Source organism: Tenrec ecaudatus, chromosome 1, assembly GCF_050624435.1.
Source record: "Tenrec ecaudatus isolate mTenEca1 chromosome 1, mTenEca1.hap1, whole genome shotgun sequence".
Classification (NCBI taxonomy): domain Eukaryota; kingdom Metazoa; phylum Chordata; class Mammalia; order Afrosoricida; family Tenrecidae; genus Tenrec; species Tenrec ecaudatus.
Genome location: NC_134530.1, coordinates 88982247 through 88994255, shown reverse-complemented (window position 1 = coordinate 88994255; position 12009 = coordinate 88982247). Strand labels below are relative to the sequence as shown.

The window sequence follows — 12009 nt, the reverse complement described above, 5'->3', positions numbered from 1 at the left end:
CAGCTCATTTTGCCCCCTCTCTCCCTACCCTCCTATCCTCATGAACCATTGATAAATTATCAATCATTATTATTTTCACATCTTACACACTCACTGTCTCCCTTAGCCTATGTTTCTGTTGTTTGTCACCCTGGAGGGGGGGAAGGTTATATGTCACTCATTGTGATCGGTTCCCCCCTTTTCCCTCACCTTCTACCCTCGTGGTATAGCTACTCCCATTATTGTTCTTGAGGGGTTTATCTGTCCTGGATTCTGTGTGCAGAGAGCTCTTATCTGTATTAGTGTATATACTGTGGTCTAACTGTATTTGTAAGGTAGAACTGGGGTCATGATAGTGAGGTGGGGAAGGGGGCATTAACGAACTAGAGGAATGTTGTATGTTTCGTCGGTTGGCTCATCCCTTCCTGTGACCCTTCTGTGAGGGGATGTCCAACTGTCTGCAGATGGGCTTTGGGTCTCCACTCTGATCCACCTCATTTGCATTGATATAATTGTTTTTTGGGGATCTTCTGATGCCTGATCCTGTTGACAGCTCGTGATGTGATCACAAAGGCTAGTGTGCTTCTTCCCTGTGGGCTTTGTTGCTTCCCAGATAGATGGCTGTTTGTTAATCTGCAAGCCTTTAAGACCCCAGACGCTCTATCTCTTAATAGCCAGACACCATCAACTTTCTTCTCTACATTTAGCCAAGCACGGTTCTAAAGGCAGTGATCTTATATCTAAGTTTTGCTCCCATGTTGTAGGTCTACAAAGCAATTCTTATGAAGAAAACAAAGCAAAACAAGAAAACGTATGTCCTAGATGAAATCCTTGTGAAAGTTAAAGACCTGAAGCGAACTTGAAAAGTGGCTGGAATATGGATGCTCCTGTATTCATAATTAAGTTTTCTCTACACTATGAAAAAGCCAAGCATTCTACAGAATGAGGCCTAAAGGGTAACTCTGAGAGATAGATATATTTGTTTCCAGAAACTTACCAGGGGTGTGTCTTTTCCTCCCACGATGCTGAGCCCAAGGCCTGAACGCCCCTTGGAGATCTCTATAATCATTTCCTGGCCTGGGACAATGGGGCACGTTGCAGGATCCACTGACAGCGGGGCCTGGAATTCATCTGGAAAGGAAGGAGCACAGAGTGACTGGCAAGCACGCGCCCTGGGGGCCTGCATCTCAGCTGGCGCACGCCGCTGCCTGGGGACCCGCAGGGTGGCAGTGCCATCTTGCACTTGTTTTCTGCCAGGCACCATAAGGGAAAAAGCTGGGTCACGATGGGCCCGTCACCAGGGAGGAAACATGGCATCCCTACAACGTTTTGGAGATGAAGATAGTAACTATTCCCTCATCTCCCACCTGGAACCATCAATCTTGGGCTTCTCTAGATTTTAGTTAAACTTCGCATTTCCAGAATCTCAAAATATACTACAAACACTGCTATGGGAAATAAGGTAATTATTAGGTACATACATGAGTTGAAGAAGATTTGTTAGGGCATATATAAATACTTTAAGTACTTTCAATCAAAGCATATCATATAAATTAAGATGTCCCGTCCCGCGGAAGCATCTTGCTTCCCCCACTATTGTTCTCAGGGAGACATCTGCAGCTTGCTTTCCCCACTATTGTTCTCAGGGAAACATCTGCAGCTTGCTTTCCCCACTATTGTTCTCAGGGAAACATCTGCAGCTTGCTTCCCCCATTGCTGGCCTCTATAAGCTGTAACTTTCCACTCAATAAATGAGACTTGATCAGGCTATTGTCTTGTCTCCATTCCTCATGTCTCTTGTCCCCCCAATTTCCACTCCCTCCTCCAAAGGTCCGCGTTGAAGTTCCCGTGGAATGGGACAGAGGGGAGAAAATGTCAAGGAGTCCAGGAAGAAAAAGAATGGAAAGTGATTGTGGTAGCAATTGTGCAATTCTGATTGATCGCATTGAACTGTGGAATGATATATGTATTAATTCCCAATTAATGACATTAAAAAAAGGTATTAGATAATACCCATTTATCCAGTATAAACTCTTGTTGGTGGTGAGTCAGTTCCAACGCATAGCCCAGCCATGTGTTGACACAGAACTGCCCCGTACGGTTTCTGGCGGCAATCTGAACAGGAGCAGAACACCGGGGCTTTTTCCCTTGGAGTCACTGGATGGGTTTGAACCACCAATCTTTCCATTAAGAAAATAGCTGTACAAATCATAGTTACGATGGGAAACTTCAAAAAGTTTGTGCGGAAATGGCATTATCATTTCACTCTTTATAAGGTTTCTGAAGCCCGTGCCCTGAACCACCAGGCGCGTGCATGCTCCTGATCACTCCCGCTAACGTCCGGGGGAATCAAGCACCGGCTGTACTAGCCGTTTCCGGGAAGCCCTGTAGCAGCACAGCCTTCAGAGGCGAATATTGATTCTTATATAGGGCATCAATTGATATTAGGTGAGTCAATTCCAACCATTTCGACAGAGGGTTTCTAAGGCTGGAAATATTTATGGGAGGTCACAGCCTCATCTTCCCCCAAGGAGCAGCGGTGGGTTTGAATTGCAGACTGGTGGTGAGTAGCCAGTGCTTGCTGTAAGCATCGCCTGGGCCCTTGTATTCAGGAAAGGGCTGGATGCAAGGCAGCAGAGAGTAGAGCCACACTGCTCCTGAAACCAATGCAAAAAACCCCAACCGAAACAGGGGAACAAAGCCACCGGCTTTGGCATTTTTTAAAAGGTTGGGAAAAAATGAAACAAACAAATATGTTGTGGCATGTGGAAACTGTATAAAAATACAAATTTCCATGTCTGTAGATAACATTTGTATTGGAACCCAGTCACACTCATGCATTTGGGTCTCGTCTTCAGCTGCCTCTCCACTATGAGGCAGACAGACACAGCCGTACAGTGCTGCAGTCGTGAACTATCTACTGTTGGCCTTGTCGGGAAAGGGAAACAGGCTCTCCTGTAGCCGTTAGTGGTTCTGCTCGCATAACAATTCTGATCATGAGCCTTAGGACAACAAGTTATTATAGCTTTTGGAGTCTCCATGAGGAAACTAGGAGGTGGGTGATGCTGGGGCTCATTCCGCTAGGAAAACTGCACCTGTCCACTAACTAGTAGTCAATTCAAGGGATTAGACAAACAACCCAGTGTCATTCGTGACAGGAAATCACTGTTCACAGTGGAATTTACTATCCTAATGGATTCCTAGCTAAGGGTTCAACATGTTGTGACAACAGAAAATTATATTGTAAACCTGGTTTTTCAGGGGACCTTGTAGAAAACATATTCCACGCCACACGTTTCCTAGCAATCCATAATATAGGCAATGTATGTGCAAAGTAGCACAATTTCAGATTTTAAAAACGTTCCCCTTTTGGAAATGTGTGAGTGAGAAGAGAGAGAAATGTAGTTCTGGGACAGTCCCCGCCCATTTCTGTCTCAATCTAACTTGTCCTGAATCAGCTCCTCGCCTTTATTCTCATACAATCCAGGCCAAGGGGAGACTCTACCAAGCTCTCAAATAATGCCTCGTAAAGAATCAATGAGTGAATAAAAACACCACAGATTTACTTGTAGGCTGACCAAAACCTGTCAGGTAGATTTTTCTTGCGATTGTTAGGTGAAAGAGGGCCGATAACACAGTAAGTTAAGAACTGGCCAGCAAACCCAAAGGGCAGCAGTTGAAACCTGCCACTGCTCCAGCAAAAGATGTGACCTCTGTCTTCTGTGAAGATGGCCAGCCCTCCACGCCAGGGAGCACTGCTCCTCTGCCCCTAGGTCGCCAGGGGGCGGAATTGACTGGCCGGCAGGGGCATTATTTCTAGGTGTCCTCAAGTCAACAGTAACCTTTCTGGGAGCAGATTACCATACTTCCCCCCATGGGCACGCTTGGGGGTGGGGGGGGGGGACTCAAACCATCAAGCTTTTGATTAGCAGCTGCCAAGTGCTTAAACATTGTGCTGTCAGGGTTCCCAATTAAGATATAAATAGGCGATAAATATTGTCAAAATGTAATTGATCTTGCAGAATAAAATTCAAATTCATAAAATGACCAGCCTTCCTAGACTGATAGAGACTAGAGGAACCCCCGTTGACTTGTGCCCCATGGTACCCTTCTCAATTGAAGTCATCCCCGGAGGTCAAGTAACAGATTGGGCTACAGAATACACACTAACACCCAAGGGGAATAGGTTCTTTAAACTGAACTACATGATACTAAACGACCAACATTTACCGAAAAGCCAAGATGAGAAGGCAAGGAGGGGCAGACAGTGGCCATGGGGGGGGGGATGCCGACACATTGAGGAGACAGGGGGCAATGCCAGGGAATAAGCATTAACTATGTAAACTTCCACCTCAAACACAATAAAATATTTAAAAACTAAAATGCAATAGGTTTACATCAGAGACCCCCCAGCTTTTCCAGTAACGTGGTTAGGTAATAAATATAGCCTCTGTTGCACCCCCTCAAACGTGCTGTTAAAGGAGTGAACGCAGCCATTGACAGCATGTAAGTGAACGACCATTCCAATAAAACTTTTATTGATGACACTCAAATTTGTATTTCCCTGAAATAATCTTATATATATTTTTTCATTTTCAAATCCTTTTACTAATGTAAAAATGATCAGGTCATGAAAAAACAGAATGTGGGCCATAGACAGTTGGCCACATTCACCAAAAATTTTGGTTAAAAAATACGTGCTTTAAGATAATATCTGCTTAGTAAACTTTTCTGTGAGTTAATATTTATGGAAAGATAAATAAAATGCAGACACCAGAAAGGTTACGAAGTCTGCTAAATTAACGCAGCCTTATGTCTTGTCATTGGTAGGCATAGGCTTTTAAATAGCCCTTTTTAAAAAAACTGGTTTGTGTTACATAAAAGCAAAGTGAAAATACCCATTATTCATTTTGAAGTTCTATTTTCAAACCCCAATCAACATAATTCAAGCCAGGAATTCCAAAACAAAACTGAATCCCAGTGTAAGCATGGAAATTAACAGTCCTTAAATAGCATGCATCAATACAGTCAAGGCGGAAATTTGGATTCAATTTTATTTTTATGGGATGTTATTCATGAGCGAAACACAATCTTTGTGAGCGATTACAGAAGAATAATTTGTAAGCTCTGGATTCAAATGGCATCTGCGGAGGGGCCTGCAGTGTTCTAGTGCTTCTCGATGCTGTAAGCAACAGCCAAGGACCATTCTCCCAAGGATAAGGGTAAGAAAAATGGTGTAAGGAAGTGGAGGGGCCAGACCAAGCCCCCAAGCTAAGGAGGCGGGGTAGCAAGTGAATCTCCGGGTCTGAGTCCCGGCCCAGTGCTCCTTTCTGTACATCACAAGCCCCTCCTTCCCCCTGGAAGGCGTGATGCACCACTAGAGCCTGCATCAGGAAGGGCTACCATACCACTGCCTGGAGACTCTGCCTCCGCGGAGCACTGGGACGGAGTCGGAGCCAAGGCCGGGTCACGGGGAATGTAGGCGTCTTCTGTGGAGCAATTCTGCTGCTTCGTCTCGCTGGCAGCCTACAAAAGTAAGAAAGATGGGATGAGTGTCCAAGGAAGAATTCTAAACTAAAATACTGTGACACAAACAAAGATGCACTCCAATGCTGCCTTCTGAGAGTACGGGGCAGGCAGGGGAGGTGGGGTGCAATGGTGAATTGGGCCCCATTCCTCATGCGTCTCCGTTCAACAGCACATGGAAAAATGTTTTACAGATGTAAGAACCAAGGAAGGAAGGACAAGAGCTGAAGTCACTCACTCTGTGGGCTTTCGATGAGGCTGGGTGGGTGATACAAAAATAATAATGGTAATAAAGAAAGAAATTTAAATGATCTCTAGGTATTCTGATGTAACCAATGTAAAGCTTATATATGTCTACTGTGTCCTCTGGAAAACAAACTATGCTACAAACACTTACAATTGTGTCCTTTTTATTTTTCCTGGACACGTCAGACAAGTTATGAATGCATTAGGAAAGTTAATGAGCAACTTGCAGCGGAGGAAAGGAAATGCCTATTAACCGCCAGGTCCCCAGAAGAACTGTAATTCACGTACAACCATCTCTCATTCATGCTTGCTTCCCAGTGCCTGGAACACAGGAAGGCCTCCGTAAAGGCCGGGAGCCAGTGAGTCAATACAGAGGAGTCCACAAACCATCTGAGGATATGGTAGGAACTCCACCCTCCAATAAAATGGGATCGAAACCAAGGCCAGAGGAGTTTTGGAAAATTAACTTGGAAATTCTGGGTTTATGCTGATCGTACCATGATGAATATTAGTTTAAAATAAAAGAAAATAAACCAAAAGGGCTCCATGCTTGCATAACAGGCAGCGAAACAATGTCGGTCGGAACCTGACCTGCCTTCTGGATCTGAAGTTAACCAGGGAGCCCATGCCCCGCTGGAAGATTCCGGTGGAGGCACTGAAGCACCAGGCTGCCCCTGGAGTCTAGAAATAGGACCAAGGTAATAGCTCCAGACCACAACATCCCAATATTCAGCCAGTGGAAGACGGCGCAACTCCCCCACCCCCGCCAACCGCGGAATCCCGCCCCGCCTCAGTCTGTCTGCACCGTGCTCTCCAGTCTTCAAAGCACTTCAGCTCCGAGCATTCATTCAAGTATGAGAACCAGTCAGAGCTAGTCACTCGTACTCTCTTTTATGGATACAGAGACCAAGACATAAAATGGCGAGTGACGCGTCTGAAGTCACACAGCTAACTAGAGGGTCACTGAAAGTGCTTTTCCAACAGTGGCTGGTCAATGAATATAGAGATGTCCAATTTTGTCTAAGTTTTTCTTATCATGGCCATTTTACAATATTATACACAAGAAGGCTTGTTCAAATATGAGAGCCCCAAAGAGTTCATGAACAAAAGTCCATGTTCTTTAGACTCCCCCTTCCCAGAAGGATGTTTGAAGGCCTCTTGTATTTATCACATGATAAACTTAATTCCTGTCACTGAAGTATACATGTGGAAAATGCCTGAGTGGCAAATCTTTTGATATATTTACATTTAAAAAAAATAAAGAAAGAAAATTAAAAGTACATATGTATCATTTATTTTTAAAACAAAAATTAAAAATTACTATCAGAAAACGTGAACAGCAGGATAGCCTATGTCAATTATTCCTACAAGGATCATGTTTTCCTGCTCTGGGAAGCTAGGTGTGTGCACATATGACGTTTTGGCCACTGGGATGTCAAGAGAAATGAGCCGGGCATATTTCCACAGAAGGCGCCGGCCTCCCTCTTTCCTGGATGGACAGTGACAGTAATCAACAGCACTGCACCTTGGAGCCAACACGAGGTCTCCTATTCTGTAGCTGGTTGGGAAGCCAGCTAAGAGGTTCTCTGGGCAAGTGACACTGTGGACATATCGCGCCCCAAATAATTATACTCAGGCTGCTGTGATGTGAAAGGGAAACCTCTCACAGTAATTGGCTTTTGATTTTAACTGCAATTAACATTCAATGTTCATTGTGTTACCTCAAGGTAGAACGTGGATCCCGACCCCCCACCAACTTTTCTGTCCCCGTTATATTGTGATCGCTCAGTTTACAGACGTGTCTATTGTTTAGCTAAAAAACGAGCCATGGGGTGAGAACAGTTTCATAACTGAAGGGTGACTAGGACCTTGGGGGTACCACCAGTCTCTATCCAACCAGGAAGCCTGGTCTCTTTTATAATTTGGAGTTTTGTTACGAACACGGATTCTTAATGGAGGTGCATTCGAGCTCTAAAGGTCTTTTAAGATCATGTGACTTTTCAAACAGGAAAGCACGAGGGAGGAAGCACCAAACTATTTAAGCTCTGTAAGAGTAGGGAAAGTGGGTTGCCCATTTCTATAGCCAGTTCTTGTACCACCTTTGGAGCATACATTGTGACCAATGAATAATGGTGGAATTGAGCTCAATTTAAAAATGAGGCAGCAGGTCCAGAGAAATCAGTTACACGTCCAAACCTAATTACGGGCAGCACTCATGTCATTGCAGGCGTGGTGATAGGTGTGCTGGAATTCACGTGTTTCATTCGCTGATGCAAAACCAAACTTCTATGCATGAAAGATCGGATTTGTGGTTGTATAATTCAGTGGAACTGGTGGCACAGTGGTTAAGCGCTTGGCTGCTAAGTGAAAGGCTGGTGGTCCCAAGCCACCCCCAGCAGCTCTGCGAGGGAAATATGTGGCAGTCCGTCTACACTTTTGTCAGGATTACGCCTTGGGAACCCCGTGGGTCAGTTTGATGTAAATGTTCTCATGTGCTAATCGTTGTGAGACATCTAAAACTTGCAGGGTTGTGAAGATTAACACAAAATAAACCCACCATGGTGTCAGGAACCTAGGGGCAATGAATGATAGTTAATAAGAACAATTAATGACAGTTGTGACTGCTTTTAACCACTCTAGTTCTGTAATAAGAATACCCTTTCGGCTGCTAACCTAAAGGTCTACTCCTCAAACTCACTTGCCTCTCCTCCAGAAAACGATGAAACTGTTCTCCTCCTGTAAAGATTCAGAGCTGTAAAAGCCCACAGGAACACTCTACTTGGTTCTAGAGAGTCACTGCAAGTCAGATTCAATAGCTACTTTCATTTTATGTTCTTTTTGCTGACTCCCTGTTATAACTTATTAATAAACTGCTATCCAGCTTTGGATGGAACACCTTCTATTTCAGGAAGTAGCCCATCCCATTTGGAATAGCTTAACTGGAAAGTTCTGTATACTGTGCTAACCTAGTCTCACTGCAGATGCTGCCCACTGATACCTGGGGCCATTTTTCTTCTGCAGTCACAGACACCGGTTACTTGCTCAGGGGAAAATCCCTTAGACGTTTATGTGATCATCCTTTGGGGCAGAAGAGAAAAGCTAGATGACTTTAGGATTTGTTCTAGCTCTCAAACGCTATGGTTATAAAATTTTAGGGATGCTCAACATTGCCTTGAGATGGAGGTAGGACACAAAACGTTAACTAACACATTGCTATTGAGTCAGTGCTCACTCATAGTGATCCTGTAGGTCAATTGCTGTTAGTGGTGGTGGTAGGTGCCACTGGGTCAGTTCCAACTCACAGCAACTCTATGTTCAATGGAAGGAAGCACTGCCCAGTCCTGTTTCAGCCTCAAAATTGTTTTTATGCTTGAGCCCATTGTGCAAGCCACTGTGCCGGTCCATCTTGTTGAAGGCCTTCCTCTTTGTCACTGCCCCTCTGCTTTACCAAGCATGATGTCCTTCTCCAAGGACTGGTCTCTCCTGACAACATGCCCAAAGCTCAAGAGACCATGCCTTGCCATCCTTGCCTCGAAGGAGCATTCTAGCTGTACTTTTTTTTAAAGATAGATTTGGTTTTTGGCAGTGCATATAATTCAAATACATGGATTCTTCTCCAGTTTTCCTTATTCAATGACCAACTCTCATGTGCATATGAGGTGATTTCTGTTGAATGTTCATCAGCAAAATTTTACTTGCATGTCATATTTTTGGGTAATTTCCACATTGTGTTGGGCAACATTTCTTCAGAATGGACAGAACTACAATCTCTTGCAGTTGGTTGGCCAGGTGAGTGGCCATACTTGGCATAGACGAATGAGTGCGTCCAGTACTTCACCAGCTTGTTACACCATTTCAATTGGTTTTCTGTGGATTCCTAGAGTCTTGTTTTCCACTAAGGCCTGCAGTGCAGCTTGGACTTTTTCCTTCAGTCCCATCAGTTCTTGATCATAAGCTACCTCTGGAGATGGTTGACTTTTGACCAGTTCTTTTTGATATGGTGACTATGTGTATTCTTTCCAAATTCTTCTAATATTAGTATAATAATAATGTGCATCTTAATAGTACAAAATAAGAACCCAAACAAAAAACTAGCACCAGAAATGGAAAACCACTTTTTATAAAAAAGCACAAACATTTGACAGCCAAAGTTGAAATTCTTAAAAGACATGAAATTTGAAATTCAAAGAACACTAAAATGGCTGTGTTTTTTATAGAATGACAATTTAACACTCTTATTCAGGATCTTAAGTAAACTTGGGATTCTTAGAAATCGGTTGTAAAGGCATTTGCATCGATGCCTCACTTTTAAGCACTTGCCCGAGGGACCAGCCCAGTGAGATGAACAGAGGCTATTTCCACCATGCTCGGTTTTGCATGTAACAGGAGTTCCAGTTCAGGTGACACAGCCCATCAAAACCTGCCAGGTAACAAAGGCCTTGAGCTCACCACAGTCCTGTCCTTTTCTTCTGCAATCCAGCTCATAACGCATACCATCCCAGTAGAGAAAACACCCAAATTACAAGTTACATACCTTGTCCGCTGGACACGCCGATGCGTTCTGCTGATCTTCCGCCAGGCCTTGATCAACCTCTTCTGGGGTGTCTTCCTAAAACATAAAAGACAACCAGTCAGAAGTACGGGAGAGCTCAGTTGTTTTTTTCCAACTTCAGCAGGGCCCTGGCTATTAAAAAATTACCAAGACGCCGATTACATACATTCTATTTACTCATCTGAACCCTCTGCAGTTAAACATGCTTATTAATTCCAAATCCTAATTGTTGTTTTATTGGGGGTGGGGGAGGCCTTTAAGAGCGATCAGGCTTTAGGTGTGTCTATTGATGGTCATTTTAGCAATACATGTTTCTTCTTCTGTCACATGAATAAATCCTATATTCTTATTCGTACTGAATACTAAATGTTTTCCAGGGTTCAGATCCTTATATTAGAATTCTTTTCTGTTGAAGTAACTTAATGAGAGGAGAAAAACACATCTACTGAAGATGCTGTGAGATGCAAAGATAAGTTAGTCTCAAATTATATCAAGGGCTGCAGAGTCCAAGCTTGACTAGCGAAGCAATGACTAAAACATGGGGGAATCAGACACATAAGCTTAAAAAACAAAAACAACTCCCAGCCAAGTCAATTCCAGCTCACAGTGACCCTATAAGTCAGGGCGGAACTTCCCCAAGGTATTTTCTTGACTGTAACTCTTTACAGTAGTAAGCCACTTTCTTTCCCCCAAGGAGTGGACTGTTTTGAACTGCTGACCTTGCAGTTAGGAGCCCAACACATAACCACTTTCCTGGATACATAAGCTAAGGGCAGTTTATTGATAGAATGAATTATGACACTAATAAGCTCATCTGAATGCTTATGTCTGCTCCTCACCCACGCAAAACACCATGCTTTGTTTGTAGGCAAACTTACAGGGCAGCTATCCTCTGGTGGTTTGCTGTAATCCCTGAATGAGGCAGACAGCAGAGAGAAACTGAGATGGACAGGAAAAAGGACAAGGTGGCTCTGACTCTAGGTCCATGTTTGAGAGACACCAGGTAGCGAGGTCTAGGGCACAGGTAGGTCGTTCAGCTAACATGGGCACGAAAGAGCGGAACACTTATGGGGAAATGTTGGGAGTTTGTGACCACCAAGTCCGTAACAGTTCTTGGGACACTCGACACCCGTTCAGTCCCGCAGTGCCGAGCTGGCGATCTAATCTCTCCATGCCTCACTTTCCTCATCTATAAAATCTGGCGTGGGGAGAGCTGGGGGTGGGTGGGCAGGAGGTAGAAGAGTATGTCTACTTTAGGAATATTGAAAAGATTAAATTTGGCAATAAATGAAAAGCACTTAACTTGCTTCCTGGCAAATAAATATTTAATAATGACAGTAAAGGCTATGAAGGTCAGGGGACTGAAGCTACGAGAAACCTATATTCCTAGCTCTACTGGAGAGCGCTGGCTGTCGAAGCAAATTCCCTTGGCGGGACATTTTCTTCTGTGGGGAATGCTCTCAAGTTACCAAGTTCCCTTTTTTCCTGGACATATTGTCACAGCTCTTCCCTAACAGTCTCCTGTCCCACTTTCAACAGGACAGCAGATAATGATCAGGCTACACCCAGCCATTCAATCAGTGGATTAAACTGTAGCTTCACCCTGTCCTATCAGTTTCTTACTGGTTCGCAACCTGAGGCTTCAACCCCGTAGACTGCAGGGCAGACTCCTGGGCCCGGAATCCGGAGAGTTCAGTGCAGGCCTT

The 12009-nt window shown here is 44.1% G+C and overlaps 1 protein-coding gene across 3 annotated transcripts in view; it reads right to left on the bottom strand.

Moving 5' to 3' along the window:
- Window positions 1–12009, bottom strand: part of PATJ (PATJ crumbs cell polarity complex component) — a 398931-nt gene that overhangs the window by 84372 nt on the left and 302550 nt on the right. For all 3 annotated transcript variants that reach the window (XM_075557001.1, XM_075557016.1, XM_075557007.1), the window contains 3 exons: window positions 10286–10360; window positions 5388–5505; window positions 977–1110 (listed from right to left, as the gene is read on the bottom strand). In XM_075557001.1, coding sequence (XP_075413116.1) covers window positions 977–1110; window positions 5388–5505; window positions 10286–10360 — 327 coding nt within the window. The remainder of the gene's footprint in view (window positions 1–976; window positions 1111–5387; window positions 5506–10285; window positions 10361–12009) is intronic.